This window comes from Chelonia mydas, chromosome 1, assembly GCF_015237465.2.
Source record: "Chelonia mydas isolate rCheMyd1 chromosome 1, rCheMyd1.pri.v2, whole genome shotgun sequence".
Classification (NCBI taxonomy): domain Eukaryota; kingdom Metazoa; phylum Chordata; order Testudines; family Cheloniidae; genus Chelonia; species Chelonia mydas.
In genome coordinates this window covers 132133444-132153008 of record NC_057849.1, presented here as the reverse complement: position 1 = coordinate 132153008, position 19565 = coordinate 132133444, and the positions used below count along the sequence as shown (strand labels likewise).

General features: G+C 40.9%; 1 protein-coding gene and 1 long non-coding RNA gene across 8 annotated transcripts in view; one reads left to right on the top strand and one right to left on the bottom strand.

The window, feature by feature from the left end:
* The window catches only part of FRMPD4 (FERM and PDZ domain containing 4), a 437407-nt gene that overhangs the window by 141856 nt on the left and 275986 nt on the right, over positions 1-19565 (bottom strand). For all 7 annotated transcript variants that reach the window (XM_043537816.1, XM_043537815.1, XM_037900261.2 and 4 more), the window contains one exon: positions 18001-18117. In XM_043537816.1, coding sequence (XP_043393751.1) covers positions 18001-18117 — 117 coding nt within the window. The remainder of the gene's footprint in view (positions 1-18000; positions 18118-19565) is intronic.
* LOC122464012 lies at positions 1046-18006 on the top strand. The gene is made up of 3 exons (XR_006287842.1): positions 1046-1582; positions 10941-11079; positions 17702-18006. It is a non-coding gene; the product is annotated as an uncharacterized LOC122464012 (long non-coding RNA).

Here is a 19565-nt window from a genome sequence, read left to right as displayed (position 1 = left end):
ACAAGGAGTAATGGTCTCAAGTTGCAGTGGGGGAGGTTTAGGTTGGATATTAGGAAAAAAATTTTCACTAGGAGGGTGATGAAGCACTGGAATGCGTTACCTAGGGAGGTGGTGGAATCTCCTTCCTTTGAAGTTTTTAAGGTCAGGCTTGATCAAGCCCTGGCTGGGATGATTTAGTTGGGGATTGGTCTTGCTTTGAGCAGGGGGTTGGACTAGGTGACCTCTTGACGTTCCTTCCAACCCTGATATTCTATGATTCTATTTGTGAAGCCTTCCAAGGTCCTTCAATGGCTGGAAATCCACTGCCCATCTATAAGCAGAATGCTAGCTTCTTTGTTGCCAGGGTCTTCAGAAAATCCTAGAATAGGTAGCCAGATAGAGGGTTTATATGAATAAGATAATGCTGATGGCTGGCCCAATGCTTCGGGTGTTCGCCGGGGACTCAAACACCCCTGTTCAATTCCACACTCCACCACAGACTTCCTGTGTGACTGTGGATAAGTAATTTAGTCTCTCTTGTTGTCTCAGTTCCCCATCTGTAAAATGGGGATACCACCACTCCATGGGGTATTCTGACAATAACTTCATTAATGGTTGTGAGGTGCTCTGGCATTATGATGATAACAGGGGCCATTTCAAACAGATACTAAAAATTGCTCATTTGAAAAATGTCTTTGTTAGTAACAGTCTAATTTTGCTTTTTAAAGTCTCTTCATAATCTGTTACCACAAAGAAAAAATTGAGGCACAACATGCTAGTGTATTTTATACTATACTTTCACATACAACATGATTCTGGCCAATATTTCCAAGCCTGAGCCGGGGATTTTCAAAAGGGAGTGTGACGGGCCCTGAGAGGGTTAAAACCAGCCTAGGGAGGCTGAGCAGCAGGCAGCCAAAGGAGTGGCTGCAGGGGAAACAGCCAATTAGGGAGGCAGCTGCAGAGAATTAGGGCAGCAGCTGGACCAGACAATCAGAGCCTAGCCAGCCCATATAAAGAGAAGCTGCAGACCAGAGTGAGGGAGTCTGCTGCAGGGAGCCTGAGGGAGAAGACTGGCTTACTAGAGGGCTACAGAGAGACTAGCACCTGGGGAAGGGCAGGAGCTAGCCAGGACCTAGGGAGAGCTCCTGATGGGCTGCCAGGACTCACAGGCTTGAGGTCTTGGGAAAAGGGCAAAGGAGCTGGAGCCAGAGGCAGTCGCAGAAGGATCTAAGGCTGCGGGGAAGTGGCCCAGGGGATAGAGACAGTGAGCTGGAAGGAAGAGGCAGCAGGGGTTGGGGCCCTGAGTAGTGGATGGGACTGGGCACCCCCACACACCCACACTAGTCACTGGAGGAGTGGCCCAGCTGTGGACTGCCAAGCCGCTGCAAGGAGTGACTGGACTCTTGTTGAAGGAGTCCCCCGGAACGGGGGGGGAACAGATGGTGACACGGCCAGAGAGCTGTGCCACAAATCAGACACTGAGAGACAGGAGCTGTCATGGGTCTGCAGATGGTGGTGAGGATGGGAGAACCACCACCCGAGGGTGCACCCGCTGGGACAGAACTAATTCCTGAAACGCCCAGCAGGAGGCACCAAGGTGGTGAGTGACCCCATGACAGGAAGTCAAGCAGTTAAATACCATCTCGCAAAGACCTTTTTGAAAATCCTAGCCTAGGTGGCAAAGTTAATAACCTAAATGCATATTTAGGCTCCTAAAATAAAATGACTGGATTTTCAGAGCTGTTGAGCAAGTGTCTCCCATTGGGGGTTGCGGATGTTTTGGCATCTCTGAAAATCAGAAGCCCATATATGTGTTTTGAAGTGCCACATTTCAGGAACCCAATTTGAAATTTTGGCACATATATTTCAGTATGAGATTTGTGGCCGCTAAATGGAAATTATAGTACAACAATAACCACACAAGCAAATGCTTTATTTAATCTTCTTTTCTAAGGAATGTAAACCAACGCTAATGAATTATCTCCATAGTAGAACCATTTGAAATCATGGGAAATCAAAAGATGGATACATACATATTTCAGATAAGTGTGTGTTTTTTATTAGTATTTGTTCATGTGACAAAACAAGATTAAAGAACAAAAGGATCATCTTTCTACAATTAATCTTTACAACAAGCCACCACTATTACTTTTGGACATGTATTTTCCACAATATTTAGCCCATCAATTAGAGGGTTGAATAGTTCTTTTCCTGTATCCACTAGTTTATTTACAACCCATACTGGCAAAGGAAAAGTTGTCTTGTGAAAGCACTGGACTAGAATTCAGGAGGCTTGGGTTCAATTCCTGGGTCTGCTACAAACTTTGTGTGCCCTTGGTGTGACCTTAATCTTACTGTACCTCAGTTTTCCATCTGCAAAAGGGGGATATTTCCCTTCTCCCACTCCACATGACTTGTCTATTTAGATTACATGCGGGTGGGGCAGGGATCATCTCTTATTATGATCTCTGCAGTACTGAGCACAATGGAGCCCCAGTAGACAATGGTTGGTAGACTTTAGGTGTTACTGCAGTACAAGCAATATATTGTCTGTGGCATTCTGTATTGCACAGATGTGCCTGGGAGTTCCAACAGGTAAAGATGTTTACATAAGGCCAAATCCTGAATCCAATTTAAGTGACAGCAGACTAATTGCTATACAGCTGATTTTGAGACACACAAGGTGGGTGAGGTGATATCTTTTATTGGATCAACTTCTGTTGGTGGAAGGTACAAGCTTTTAAGTTACACAGAGCTCTTCAGGTCTGGGGAGGGAAATCAGAGTATCTGAGCTAAATACAGGTTGGGACAGATTGTTAAGCGTAAGGGGTAACACGTTGTAGGAGGCCACTTGCAATAAAGTGGACAATTAAAGGTAATGTATAAGGGGTTTGAACCAATTAACAGTTAGCAGGCTGTGGAGTGTTACAAATTGTAATGAGCCATAAAACCAGTGTCCCTGGTGAGTCCATGGTTTTTAGTGTCTAGGAGAGTTATGAATGTAAGTTTCCAATATCTCGCCTTTTGAAGATATTGTGCAGGTTTCCTTTGAGGACAAGTACTGAAAGATCAGATATGTAGTGATCACTTTGTGAAAAGTGTTCATTGATGGGTGAGATGGTGTTTTTGTCTTAACTTTTGTGTGAGAGTTCATTCAAGAGCAAAATGATTGTCTCGTTTCACCCACATAGTTGTTGTTGGGGCATTTGATGCACTGAATGAAGTTCACCACATGTTAGGATCCCTGGATCTTGCAAGGTGTATTGATCATCACAGCAGTAGAGATGTCTGTAGGTTTTGCATCTGTTATGGCAGGGTGTGGTGCCACTTTGAGTTGGTGGGTCCTGTTTGTGTACTGGGATGATTGATCCTGGGAATGATCAGTCTGATGTATAAGGACTAGGTGGATGAAACCCCAATCTACTCTAGGCTCATACAGGATGTGCAGTACTGCTTGTTGCCATACAGGTGAGAATTTAGGTAAAGAAACTTCCTGCTCCAAGCAGCTGTAAGCAAATTCTTATCCTGTCCTAGCTAGGCCCTAACATCCTGGCATCATTACAAAGGGCCCAATTGCTTAAGTAAAAGCACAGACTCCATCTCAAGAGATGGATTAGGCAGCTGTGTAACCATTACACACTATGTTCAAGTGATAGGATTCCCCTCTAGGATATTGTGCCACAGAAGCAGCTGGTCTCATGATTCAGCCATTAGCTTGCTTCTGCGTTAATTAACTGTAGTCTGAAAATGAACAGAACTGTTTCTAAGCGGGGGGCCGGGGTGGGGGAGGAACCTCTATAGAAATTGGAATATATACTATTGTTTTGATAACTGTGACTGGATTTAATGTCATATGGTGTTCCTGGCCATCTGTGGTAGAGCTGCCCAGGGAAAGCCAGCAAAGCTACGAGCCTTTGTGAGACCTAGATGGACTACATTCCCCATCATATCTCATTCTTTTGAAATCTTTTATACTTTAAAAATCTTAGGCGTTGTTGTAGAGGAATCCAAATGGATGCTTTGGGATTCTTCAGCACATAACCGCTATCTTTAACCAATCTAAATAAAAAAAAAAATCCAAACACAAAACCTCTTTTCCTAAAGCGTGTAAGGAGACTGGTAGATCCATTTTTAATGTGATACCATGAATGGATTCATACAACTAAATCCCTATGTACTATTTGTGTAAGTTGGCACAGCAGGCCCTCAGGACAAAACAAAACGTTTTATCAAGATGACTTTTCTCCAAAGTCTTTATTGTGCAGCTTGAGGCATTAGCTGGATTTTACAACAACAAGTTTTTAAAGAAAAAGTACCTTCTCAGGCTACATATAAAACACTGCTCTCCCCATATGGTACAGCACTGATTCCTAAGAAGTTTCCTCCTGGCTGGCTAACAGTGTTTTTTTGTTTTTTAATATAGAGCTTCCTTGACCTCCTAATTTTGCCTTAAGCCTCCATCTATGGCTCATTACCTCTCCCTTCTACACCTACAAGATACCTGAGCAAGGAGTTAATTCTGAGTGCTGGTGCTTTGGTATAGCCCCTGCATCTGCCACATTAACTTTAAACATGCCTGTATGAATCTGTGGATATGGGATTTTGGTTTTTTAACTCTTGGCAGATTTAAGGCCCTACAGAGACAGAACAGTTTCAAGTCAGCACAAATTGTACAAGCCAGGATAAAGAGTATTCAGTATTTATTTGTCCCTTTATAAATGCACTCAATACATCTTTGAGCAGGTATAATACTTAGCCTGATTCTTAATTAAAGTCTTTCATCTAAACAAATACAAAATAAATTACACCAAAAAAAGGTGCAGAAAAGGAAATGATCTGTAACATCACGTGAGACCCAACAAATCTGGACTCTGTCAGACCACAGGGGGGAAGCAAATTTCAGAGTCAAGGGCCCTCTAGTATGAACACCCCCACATCAGCCAAACATTTACATGCAGGGACTCTCATCCTGAGCAATCCAGCTTAAGATCTCTGCTGCTGTGAATGTACACATGTGGAGAGAGAAAGAGAGAACTGTGTCAGATATTGATGACCCAAGCCATATATTCAACCAGCAACTTGAATTGCACCTGAAGTGAATTGGAAGCCAATGTAGTTGGTGGGCAGCTGCATTTTGAACCAGCTATTGCTTGAGGATGGTCTTCATGGGTGTCACACACTGCAATAATCTAATCTAGAAGTCACAGATGTATGGTTTATCGAACAAAGTTCTGGATCTAACGGAAAGGATTGCAAGTATTTTATAAGAGATTTTTTTAAAAAAAGAGCTTTTGGGAACAAGCACATGCACCCAGAAGCATCTTCCGAACCGCAGACCTCTTTGATGGACAATCCACCTCAACCTGGGGGACAGGGTAATCATGACCTGAAGATCCTTCATCCTACTATCAACTCTTACTGGTTTGGATTACATATCCGCTCATTTACTCTCATCAAAGTCCACATCCTAATCAGATATTGGGGAAAAACACCATGCAACCTGGATTTGCCAAAAACAAGACATATAGCTGCAGATCGTTCATATGTTGATAGCATTTTGACCCAAACAGATTTACAACCTGTCTCCAGCTTCCTCAATCACAAGTTGAATGGGAAGAGAGTGGCAGAAAGAACATTACATAATCATATGTAAAACTGACCTCAGGGCAGTTAAACATGACGCAAAAATCACCTTCAGGGATCTCTTAGAGAAGAAAGAAGAGAGCCAGTCTAGGGTAGTACCTTTTATCCCCGTGAATGAACACTAGAGGAAAAACAAAACCTGGTGGTTAATGTTTCAGTGAAATAAGAGATTCAGCATGGACACCTCACATTTATCCATCAAGAGGAGGAGATGCTCAACCAATGAGACTGGTAGTTCTATTCTGTATCGTGGTCCAGCTCAAAGCCAAATTGAAAGGGACCATGAAAAGCTGAGGATTCCAAATAGCACCACATTTGCCTTACCACACCCTCCTCAACAATCTTTCTTTAAACGAAGATCCGAGGCAGTGGTAAACACACCAGCATCAAGAAATATACCGTGGAGGGTAACTAGCAGCTTACCATTCCACAAGAAGAAAGGAAGATCTCAGATAGCAATTAGTTTCATGGTAAAAGAGGTAGCTCTTTTAGGGCCTTTGAGCAAACTAGAAAAGACATTAAACTTACCCCTTCCTGACACAGATCTGTCACCATGAAAATATCCAATCTATTCTGTATCCAATCCATACACTCAGTAAAGTAAATGGGAATCTCCTAGCTTGTTCTATGTATCCCAGCAGAGGAAAATGAGATTAATTAATCTATCCAACGGCAACATCTGTACCACTGACTGGGATGTAACAAATGCAATGGAGAAAAGAAAAGGTTAATTGTCTCTACTACAGACACACCATAGGGATTTAAAAACTCTGTGTTGTAGCCAATCTAACTTGGAGCATGATTTCTGTCACTGACATTCCAACATACAGCCTATCTAATTCATTGGTCACAAATCATCTGCGTACAAAAGTGATTTATGAAGATAATGTTAAGAATACATTTAAAAGCTACCATATCAATGGTTGAGGACAGATCATTGTATTGTCCTACCATGCCATCAAAAGACTCATGACAGCAGCCAGAGTATTCTTCTAAAGAGAAATCTAAATCTGATTGTGTTCATGGGATTCCATGGACAGATCAATGAATACTTTGCCCTAATCAAAGTATAGGAAAAATACACACATATAGAGTCCTTTTGAAGTAACTCTAGTCATGTGTGTGTTTACAGGAAAGACACTAGAAAGGAAAATTGCATTCCATAGTGTAGTTGCAGACAATGATTCTCCCCTCCCAACTTAAAATTGTTGAAAGGTCCCTTTTCATTTAAAAAGGAAGAAAAAAAGCTGTCAGTCTGTTGAATGTATTGAATTATGGCAGTCTCCTTTATATCCTATTCTATCTGTATTCTAAACCAGTGGTTCTCAAAGCCGGTCCACTACTTGTTCAGGGAAAGCCCCTGTCGGGCCGGGCCGGTTTGTTCACCTGTCGCGTCCGCAGGTTCGGCCGATCGTGGTTCACCGCTCCAGACCAATGGGAGCTGCAGGAAGCGCGGCCAGCACGTCCCTTGGCCCGCACCACTTCCCGCAGCCCCCATTGGCCTGGAGCAGCGAACTGCGGTCACTGGGAGCCGCAATCAGCCGAACCTGCGGACGCGGCAGGTAAACAAACCAGTCCAGCCCGCCAGGGACTTTCCCTGAACAAGCGGCGGACCAGCTTTGAGAACAACTGTTCTAAACAAAATAAATCCCCAGGTTTTAATTAGGGAACGCTGATTAAATCCCATGAGCCTACACATTTTCATATGTCTGCCATGTTCCTATTTGTAATTCCAGCTAATTACTTCCCCTGTCAGGAAAATATTCTCTGATGTCCCAAGATGCATCAAAAGCACGTCAATCCCTTTCATTTTACATCTCACAATGTTTGGTGCAGAAAATTTAACTTCAATTGGCTGTTGCTATAAGTGTAAGAAACTAGGAATAATCTCTGCACTGTCAGCAGGTTTTTACTTTGTGTGCCTAATCCTTGTTGCCATGGTAAAATTTAATTGAACAGCCACACAGTTTAATTGGTTTATTTTAAATTGAGGCTTTTTCATAGAACAGCACAGGATACTAGTGAACATTAGACACAGAAATGACTTTTTAAATGTTCCAATGAGTCACACTGCTGTTAGTGACTAGATTAGCTTAGGTGCAGTTAAGATATTTATTTGCTCATTTTATGCATTCATAACATACACATACAGTATGTCCTCTTAGCATTATAGTTGGGAGCTCAACTTTTTGAATGTAATGAAGTAGTATTTTATCGTAGAAAAGGTAATTTAAAATGGGGCCACACATAAATAAAGGTTTGGAGTGTTTCATTAGCATTCTCAGTATCCCTTATTAAAGCAAAGTACTACACTATTCTACAATAATGCTCCAAATGATTGCATCTTACAATAGGACTGCGTTTTCATAGATCATTATCTGTTTCTTTGTTGGCTGCAATATCAATTTCTGCTTTTAGGAGATTGTCAGCGATCATGTTCTCCTCAATCTATGTGCCCTTACAATTATTTTAAGGGCTGTTGCAAAGTCATCATAAATACCATATTTCCTGCAAGGCGTACAATACATTAGGTAATTGTTTCAGATCCCACACATACATGACATGAAGCTCTGTATTGGCTGGACTGTATTATTTAAAGGCACATCAGTATATTTTGGTAATTTTCATTCCCCACCCCACCCCTTTTCTCCACTGTTCCGCAATTCCTTTATATTAGGCATAGGCATTTCTCTCATGTGTTTCTGGAGTGCAAATCAATATGGTTCTTTCATTTAGTGTTTCCATGCACATGATCTAGACTAGGATTGTTAATTTGTTAGTTTGTTCTAACTCTCTTCTTACGGGCTGGCTCTGCAAAACCTGAACAAAGCATTTTGTATTCTAGGTGCTACATAAACAGGAGTTTATGCTTTTATTTAATTCCTCTTTAAAAAGACTGGTATCGAAAACAGATACTTACAACCTGGGGATAAGATTCTTCACCAAATGAAGTAACTTGCACGCCACCCACTGAAGGGCATGCTGAAATGCTGATGTGATGTTTTACTGCACATAGTTACCGGTGGTGTGAAGTATAAGTTACTTCATACTATATGAGGATTCTACATTGAAAATTAGTTGAGCCCACTGAAGAAACACTGAACTAGGACACACTGGAGTTCCCCAGATCCCAACACCCTCCCCTATTTGCCAGGAAATCTCCATCTTTTATTCCAACTAACTTCCATCACACACCCCAATTCAGGATGCAAGATCTCTCAGACATCCATGGAACATTAAGCTTCGGCTACACGCCTCCAGCTCGCATGGCATATGAATTTGGAAAAGGTGGTGGGGTGAAGGTCACAAAATAGATCCTGAATGTTGAGACCAGGACCCTGAAATGAATGGCTTCACCGTGCTACCAAAAAATTTAGGGAAACAGACAATTTAAACAATCCTATCTGTCAGCTTATGCTTTTCTGAAACAACAATTTCTCTTCTGGTGAATACGGTCCATTGATATATAACTTAACCTAAAATGAAGTGTCTTCTTTCTAGATTAGTTTATTATCCCTCTCAACTCTTTCTGCAGGGCATCTGTCTTCCCTGGCCTTATTGTTCGTTTAGTTAGAATATGGTAATCCCACATGCCAATGTCACATCACTATTTGTTTAAAAAGGGATTTCTCAGTCAATATTCAGTTCACTACATCTATCGTGTTTTATAAATCAACCCTTTCTGAGAGTGAAGGACTAGTATTAAATTCAGTATCCTCTTGTAAGAAGTTAGATTTATCAAACAGTCACTTTCCTTTCAAAAATGTATGAAAGTTGTTTCTAAGCAGACCATTGACACTTAGGTTGCTCTATAATTTTTTTTCTGCTTCCTCCTAATTATTCAGCTGTCCTCTAAGCATTAATTTGTGTTTGTGCTTCCCTGTTTTGTCTTTTACTCCAACTCCCCTTCCCACTGGAACAATTCTACCTCTCAAGAAATCATCAGTTGAGAGAGCAGATGCAAGCCCTATCCAGCAAATTCTCAGGCAGGCTGAAAGAGAGATACCGTACTTTCCCCTTACAGCACAGTATTCATTTTAAATATCAGTGGCATGAAGTGTAGAAAAATAAGAATTGCCATACCAGTCAGAAGAGTTGTCTGTCTAGTCTACCTTGTCTCTGTGTTCAATATCAGATGGTTCAGAGGAAGGTTCAAGAAACTTCACAATTACAGAATAACCTGCCTGAAACGTATGGATTTATATCTGTTCACAGTTAAATTACATGGTGGGTTTTTTGTTTTTTTTAAAAGAGAAGGATTCATTAGTGATATACATTTCTAACCCTGTTTGGAATCCTACTAAGCATTTTGGCCTATGCTGTATCTTGTGGCAGTGAGTTACACATGTTATTTATATAGGTTATAAAAATAAACTACCACTTTTTCTCACTGTTAAATGTGTTGCCTTTCAGTTTCAATGGATATCTTTGTTCTTGTAGAAAAGGTGAGCAGAAGCTCTTGACTGACTAACTGTAGTGTTTCTTCATTTTGTATACAGTAGGCCCACTTTCAAATGGTTACATTTATCCATTTACAAATTTTAAAAAAACCACCTCAGTTTCAGCAAGAATTACTTTTAAATTATTAGAGAAGAGAAAACATCCACAGGCCTGCTTAAACTCAACCCTGAGTGGTTTTGCTGTGGCTAAGTTTATGGGGCAGGAAGAAATTTACTGAGTTGGGGCTAAGTGGAGATGACCAACGAGAGAGCCTGAAATAATTGATGAATCTGATTCATCCTGCTTGTCAAATACAAGTGTTATTAATTGCCTCTAAGGACTGACATGTTCGTTTGAGAGGACAAAATACAAACAGGTCAGCTTAGCCACACCAAAATTACATTTTGATATAGTTTAATTTTAAATAGCTAGTATCATATGCAATCTATATAAAATTAGGGGGAAATTTCCCTACTGTAGTGTCTGGTTTACACTCTTCTAGAGCATTCCTTCCACTCAACTTGTGGTAACACTCTGAAAATTGGTGCTTCCAAAAGCAATGTAAGGCTAACTCATTGCCGCCTCCTCTTCTGCCAGTTTGCAAACTGTCCAAATTGTACCTGGTTTCTGCACTACCTCAATGTGGTTCTTTTCTTGGGGAGACAGCTGCAGGATTGCAATGCAACCAGTCAGTGCACAGGATGGCAACAATAAATCACAATTATAGATATGAGGTAGCTGCTGTCTCAAATGTTCATGGTGACTGTGTTCTCTGAGACTATCCTGATAGGTGAGTTACACAACAGTAGCTCTTCCAAGAACATGGTGAGGTAACAACCATAAGACCTTCACCATACTCTTTTCTATCCCTTGAGATATCCTTGAGAACCTTCTGATGGAACAAACTCTAGAGGGATACTGTGAAAGAAGATCAGCTGATCTGGAGATATATCCTGGAGAACATACTGACAGGCAAACTGATTAGTATGCTTGTGAGCCTCACTTCTGCATCAGGTATACATTTTTGGTTCTTAATAAAGGTGTATGAATGGCTTGCCATTAATAATGTCAATGAGTGTTTGCTGTCATGACTACACTGTTGGAAAGCCAGCTGTACAAACTGTACGTGCAAGAAGGGTAGAAAATTCTCTCTGCTAGAAGAGACAACCAAGCTTGCTGTTATAGAAACTGTCCAGAAGGACAACAAGCAGCAAAATAGTTAGATGAAGTCCACCAAAGAATGAAAGTTCAGGTAAAACACAGTGTAACTTAAAGACTTATCCCTTGGCAGCAAAACAGTTGTTCTGGCTATAGATATATTGTGAAATAGGTTTCAGAGTGGTAGCCGTGTTAGTCTGTAACAGCAGAAAGAACAAGGAGTACTTGTTGCACCCCAACAAATTTATTTGAGCATAAGCTTTTGTGGGCTAAAGCCCACTTCATCAGATGCATGCAGTGGAAAATCCAGTAGGAATATATATATTTACACAGAGAACATGAAAAAAAATGGGGGTTGTCATACCAACTCTTAACAAGACCAATTGATTAAGGTGGGCTATTATCAGCAGGAGGAAAAAAAACTTGTAGTGATAATCAGGATGGCCCATTTCAAACAGTTGACAAGAAGGTGTGAGTAACAGTAGGGGAAAAATTAGCATGGGGAAATAGTTTTTAGTTACTATAATGACTCATCCACTCCCAGTCTTTATTCAAGCCTAATTTAATGGTGTCCAGTTTGCAGATTAATTCCAGTTCTGCTGTTTCTTGTTGGAGTCTGTGTTTGAAGGTTTTTTGTTGTTGACTAATTGCGACTTTTAGGTCTGTAATTGAGTGTCCAGGGAGGCTGAATTGTTCTCCAACTGGTTTTTGAATGTTATATTTTTTGATGTCTTGCGTCCATTTATTCTTTTGTGTAGACTCTGTCTGGTTTGGCCAACGTACATGGCAAAGGGGCATTGCTGGCACATGATGGCATATATCACATTGGTAGATGTGCAGGTGAACGAGCCTCTGATGGTGTGGCTGATGTGATTAGGCCCTATGATGGTGTCCCCTGAATAGATATGTGGACAGAGTTGGCAACGGGCTTTGTTGCAAGGATAGGTTCCTGGGTTAGTGTTTTTGTTGTGTGGTTGCTGAAGAGTACTTGTTTCAGGTTGGGGGGCTGTCTGTAAGCGAGGACTGGCCAGTATAGAAAATAGACCAGCCATGCATTAAATATATGCTGTTAGCTGTTCTGTACTGAGAGAGTCCTGCATTATGTTGTTTGTGTTTTAGGATTAATATGCAGGATTAACATGATACAACTGCCATCCCCATGCAACCTTTACTAAAATTAGTTGTTCATCTCATGAGGCTATTGCAAGTGAACAATTTTTTTTTAAAAGGAGGAAGTGAAGTTTGACCTAATAGAACTTTAGCTAATGGAAAACTTGACCTAATTCAAGAAAAGTCTCTTTTGAAGATGGTACAGGATGGTCATTTTCCATCCTGTAAAAAGGAGGTAGTGAACTGATAATCACGTCTCAAAGTATTTCAGTTAAAGGCTTTTGTATCAATTCTGCAAAGTGTTGTCAGGCAGTGGAAGCTACTACTTATTAGCTCAGTGCACAGGTGCAGTCCCATATTTGAAAGAAGGAACCAAATCTACTTCAGTGAAAAGAATAAACATGTCTTGGTATCGCGGGTATTGAAACAATTTTTATAGTGGCAGTGCTGATGATGGAAACCATGTATTTGGTGTGTGCTACTACTACTTTAAGCCAGGGGGTGCCCTGGTTCCAGCGCCATTGCTTTGTACTCATGCCAGAAAGCCTTTGCAATGACACCACATAAGTACCTTTCATTTCATATAGAGATGCTATCAGATATTCTCCCCCCCCTTACTTCATAACTACAATGTTTAAATATGTCCTACTATTAAATGGACATTACACATATGACACAAAGTAAATAATGCAACTCAAAAGCAATTGATGTTGCATTGGATGAAATATTTCATTTGCTTATGCAGAGCCCATGTGCACCTTGTATACCAATATTACTTGTTTTGAGAAGTTTTAATCAAAACCAGAAAAGGATTTCAATTGCTAGATCTCCTCCAATGTCATAATTTGTTAACCTCCAAGACAACATGACAGGTGCTATCTTGCTGATCTCTTTTCTTTTTCCATGGGCATAACTGTCAATTTGCAAAGCATTCCTTGTGCTCTTCTGTTCCTAGAAGGCAGAGGTCAAAATGAAGGAGAGGAAATTACTGGCTTCATTTTTTAAGTTAATTTAGTGCTAGTAAAAGGAGCCAGTTTAACGGCTATTGACACTGAAGCCTTCTACTTAAACAACTAACAGATACACAGATAGTATCAGTAAGAGCACAGTGTCCCCATCTCTGTGCCTCACCCAAGCCTGAAAGGGACCACAGCCAGGGGCAAGTGGGTAATTACTAAATCTATCTTTGGTTCCCTCTTCCGAGATGGCCAACAAGGGTTAAAATTCATGCCAGTTTTTGTGATGTGGAGATATCTCATTAAGATCTATCTGCCCTCCCATGCATTATACCACATTCATCACTGAGGCCTCGTCTACACTACACCGTTAGGTCCATGTAAGGCAGCTTATGTCAACCTAATTATGTCAGTGTGTACACTACAGCCTTGTCCTGCTGATGTAAATGCCCTACTATACTGACATAATAACTCCACCTCCATGAGAGGCATAGAGCTTATGATGGTGTAGTTATGGCAAAGCAGTGTCGGTGTAGACCCTGCATTACTTACATTGACTGTTGGCTGTCAGACCCATGAAATTGACAAGAAAGCCCACTCCCAGTTAGGCTGCTGCCCAGAGGCTCCCCACTCTGGGAGTCAAGAAACCTGGAGGCTGCCCCCCCCCTACTCCCAGCTGAAAGCAGGCAGCTGGGCTCCTGGTAGGGAGGTGAACCCCACACTGCCCCTCTTCAGCCAGTGCAAGTGCTCCTGGTGAGGATGTGCACCACCAACAGAAGGAGAGTCGTGTGGACATCATCCACTGTAGTAATTACTGTGGTGGCTATAAAAAGACCCTAACATAGGCTGACTTAGGGCTGCAGTGTAAATATACCCTGAGGTACCAGCACCACATGGTGCATAGATGGTAAGGACCATCATTCACTAGCAACCGTTGCTAGATTTGAACTGGTGACTCGGTGCAGCAGTAAATGGCTTCAAATCCCATAACTAAATTCTTGAGCTATTCGCTCTCCGAAAGTAGCTGTTTCTAATGCTCCCAAGTGATAGTGATTTAATGTAATATGCATTACTGCTTCAGAGGGATGATGCATGCTGATCAGAGTACATTTTTAAAGCTAGTGCTATCCCTAGTCATCATTACAAAATGTCTCATACAGTCAGATGTACTGTGATTATTCTCATGTAAAGCAGTGGTTCTCAACCAGGGGCACCTCTACGCCTGGGGGTACAGAGGTCTTGCAGAGGGTACATCAACTTATCTAGATATTTGCCTAGTTTAACAACAGGATACATAAAAAGCACAAGTGAAGTCAGTACAAACTAAAATTTCATATAGAAAATCACTTGTTTATACTATATACTATCTACTGAAATGTAAGTACAAATGTTCAGCAACAGACTGCCCATCCTCATGTCCAACCCCAGATGGTGCCATTAGTTCAGTCACCTTACATTTCTTTCAAACAGTTTTCCCATCTTAGTAATGACCAAGTCAAAACATGCTTAGCTGTTAGCAAGATGGCTATACTTATCAACCAAGTATTTGGGCATTTTAAACATTAAGAGTTTAATCAGGTACCTGCTACAGCCAAGGTAGGTTCCGGGAGCGGGGGGTGGGGGGGGAGCTGCAGAGCTGAGACCCCTATCTCTCAGCCCCCACACTGCCCCTCTTCAGTCAGTGGAAGTGCTCCTGGTGAGAATGCACACCACTGACAGAAGGAGGGTAGTGTGGACATCTGCCACCACAGTAATTACTGTGGTGGCTGGAAGTCGACCTAACATAGGTTGATTTAAGTTTGTAGTGTAGACATGCCCCCTGAGGGACGCAGATAAAGCGACCTAACCCCTGGAGTAGACAGCACTAGATCAATGGTAGAATTCTCCCAACAACCTAGCTATCACCTAGCTATCACCTCTCAGTGAGGTGGAATACCTACTCCACTGGGAGAAACCCTCCCATCGGCATAGGTAGTGTCTCCACTTAAGCACTACAGTGGCCAACTGCTGCACCAATGTAGCATTTTAAGTGCAGACAAGCCCTAACTTCTTTCCCAGTTCTGTAAAAATGTGGTAATGTTCATCTCGTTTCTCTGAGCTACGAGGAAATGGGTGTTGGGAAGGGCTGGGGGTTGCAGGGAAACAACTAATTTCAGTTGTTGATGTGCAAGAAATTGATGAAAAAAGAAAAGGAGTACTTGTGGCACCTTAGAGACTAACCAGTTTATTTGAGCATGAGCTTTCGTGAGCTACAGCTCACTTCATCGGATGGACTGCTTATGTTAGCATTTTTAAAAAAAACTGTCAAGGGCATCCAGAACACCAGTTGGGTGCTCTTCAATTACAGTTTGTATACATCCAAATAAATAAATAAATAAATAAATAGCCAATTGCAGATAGAATAATGGCCCCAAAGGGAATGGAGGGCTATCATCTCTAGAATGTTAATTTACTATCTTTATGAGCACTAAAACACACTAAATACAAAAACTAAACACTAGGGTCAGTATAATTTGGCATCACAAAAGGCCCTTTTGACTGTTATGGAATTTTGATCAGAGAATTTCTACAATATTTTGAAAGGCGGTAAAACAGCATGGGGCCTCAACATATTAAAGGGAATCAGAAAAACAAACAAAAATTGCAGACAGAGGTGATAATTACCAGTCAGATATTAACTTTGAAAATGCTCTATTAATTTACAGAATTAATGAGTGCTAATGCATTCAATATAGTAAGGTACAGCTTTGTACTGATCCATGAGAATTAGACCATCAGTCTGACTAGTATCATTCTGGAAGTGAGAACGCAGGATTCAAGCTTAATGGTTGTCTTCACTAGCTAGATACTACCGTTAAAGCAAATGACAGCAATAAAGTTCTGGGAAGATCCTGTCTAAATTTTTCACTAGGCCTTTGTAACAATAGCAAAAATGCACAATTCTAAAAGATTCTTCCCAAATTATATACCTGATCTAGTCATGTTGGAAATAGTCTTTGGGATTTTTAGTTACTGCGGGGTAGTCAAAATCAGTAAAGCTGATAGTTAAACACTAAATGACTAAAATATTTCAGAAAGAATCCTGTAAACGGAAACACCACAGCACCTCGAATTCACTCTAGCAGAGTGTAAGCATAAGAAATCAAGAGGTAATTATTAAAGGAAAAGATTTACTTTTTAAAGCATCTCTGTTGGCTAATAGCTGGAGGCACTAAAACATAGTTTACCCAATAAGATACTTGAAGTACTGACACACACATCCCAGCCTGTAAGGTCATGTGATATGAGTAAGTTTTGGATTGGAAAAAACTCTCAAATCCAGGGATGAGAGTGGCTGTGGGCGAGGGTGGGCTATACCATCTCAATCCTGGGCTGGTTTACAGCCCTTGGTATAATTTAAACACCCTGAGGCCTGTCTAAATTTCTGTCCCTGGTTGCCCAGGGCCTACTCAGAATCTACATGCTGTGGCCCTATCCCCAACGCCTGCCTCCATTATGTCTCCTATGGCTATGAGTGAGTTCTTAGCACAAAAACTGAGGCAGACAGGCTAGGAGAACTCTCCTTTAATTAGATTGACGGCTTTTAGGTCTCCTTTATAACATTCCAACCCTTTCACCCCATGTAAAGAGCATGGAGTGGGGATGAGGATCTCACCCCGATTTTCAAAGGAGCTCAGCACCCAGAGCTCCCATTAAGAACATTTAACAAAATTAGAACCATGGGAGCTGCTGAGTGCTAGGGCCTTTTGAAATTTTGGACACTTAATTTAGGTGCCTTAACAGGAGCTGAGCTCTTCGGAAATTCTGACCACCAGTTCTAGGTGTTGAGCACTTTTGAAATCCTGCTTCTTAAATAACACTTAGCCTGGTCTTTGCAGAAGTAAATTAGACTAATACCAACAAATAGAGTAAAACCAAATGATGGTTCTGATATTTCAGCTCCATTTGTTCTTAGCAAAAAAGTGTTCCAAACTACAATCCAAACCAGAGCTCCACTTACTTGGATAGGAAAATCTATTTTAATCAAAGGCACATAGACAGTTCAAAAGAGTAATTATGGAAAGTTTTAAAGGGGAGGAAAAGCAAACATAATCTTTGTTTACAATCTAATCATTCCTTTTAATTTCTCTTACAATCCTTTAAACCCAGAGGTAAAGGATCATGGATCTTAGCTGTGCAAGCAAATGGAAATCTAAGAATTAGATTACAAACTAGATAGGATCAAAGAACTTATTTTCTCTTTGCCAGTATGATGAATATATCAGGCAAACTAAAATGGATCACATGTCCGAGATAGAGCAGATTTGTTCGTCCCAGTCAAAACTGATCTTTTGCCTCACTCTTTTAACCTCGGGAGGGATGTTTTGTGGATCATATTTACTGTAATTCTTCACTGTAAGGTTCTCTTCTAGGAAACTGTCTTCAGCAGAACATCAAATACCATGAAAAACAGATCCTTAAGTTATCTGTGTTTCTATCAATATCAGAAGATACCAACAGTATGCAACAGTGAAAGAAAGACAGGATACAAAGACTGGTCAAGACCATCTCTTTGTGCACAAACCAGAACAGTTGAGCATTAATATGGTAAAGCTGAAGCTGATGTCAACTCAAGATGCAGAGAGAAAGAGTGCTAAGTACTAGAGTTACAGTACTGAACTGCAGCCTTTATCCATCTAACAAAAACTCATGCTAAATCTGTTCAACCTACTTGATGAAGTAGTCTCTCCCATCTCTGTTTGTCGTCATCTCCCATCCATAGGGTGGGCCCTGGTTCAAGCTCCAGGTTCCTGAAGGATGTGGCCAACCTGAAGACTTGGTCCTGTGGCTGCAAATTAGCAAAAAATAAACACTTAGACTAGAAAAATCAGACTTTCTTTGTTTCTATCAATACTTGCATACCACACTGTGGCATCTGAGTATCTTCAGATGTGTGAAATATTCCTTCAGACAATCTCCTGGTTGCAGAAACGAGGCTTTTCAGTTTTAATTTCAATCAACTTATTCCTAGGAGTTATGAAGGAATGTGATTTGCAATCACTTAGAAGGTCCTGTCTGCGACAGGAACTTGAACCCAGGCCATGACCACATGTATCTATGTATACATATGATTATTTTTCCTATATATTGCAGCACAATCAAGAGAAGAAAAAACAGACAAAAATAGTCCTAGTCTTTGCTAACTCCTCTGTTCCAATATGATAAATTCCCAACACTTACAATTTAATCACAGAATTCTTGTGGCAAACTATGCACGTTAATGCACTTAATGGCACAAGAAGCTATGTAAATGTTCAATTCCCATGTGATGCACACTCCTGTTACTATCAAACTATTATTTGTTTCTTGGGTGGTAATAAAGAAAATCCATCACATTTAGATATAGGGATGCTGTATGTGTTCTATAGGTATTTGTAATTACACCCATATATTATCCATTACTTCTCCTCCTTCAAATAGCTTCTTGCAATTCACATTTTTTCAGCTAGCATTTTGCTGCTGATCTCTACTTCAGCACTCTCCATTGCTTATCATGGGCCAACCTGTACCACCCCAAAAAAACACCTATAAGAGGGGTACATGGAAGGTTCATCTGTGTTTCCAACTAATGGCCCCATCAGGCTGGATAGGTTTTGTAATGTCTGGCCTTTCACCTCCACATATAAGCAGGGAGGTCCCAGCCCCATGGAAAGTCAACCTTTATGACCTGGTCCTTTGCCCTCTCCTGCAAGAGATGTCCCAGTTCCTGTGAATAAACGCCACCACTCAGGGAGTTATAGGCACAGAGCCTAAGTCAAGACTCCTAACAGTATGAACTGAAGCACGGATATCTGTGTGGATTTGGAAGGGATGCAGGGGACACCAAGATACATAGACAGGATCCATTCAGAGAACCTCCAGACCCTGAAGGAGAGGAGATGATCTGGTCCCATTTTAGGATTTTATAACACATTTTATATATATATATATATATATATATATAAATAAATAAATATAAACCACCATGAGAACCCAGTTGATTACACCATGTAGTTCATACATGCTCTTCCAAGAGCTTTTCCACTTCTAATTCTTCCCCCATATAACCCATTCCTCTCTCTAGCCTGTGCTGGTGATAACTTTTACTCATGGTATTTGTATGAGCCACATTGTAAGCTGGGGCCTTGTCTCATATTTACCATAATGATCACCGTTGATGCTATTCAAATAATAAGACATATCTATATCCACCTATCTTAGATATATCTATTTCCTCTAAAGAAATAGAGTGAAGTG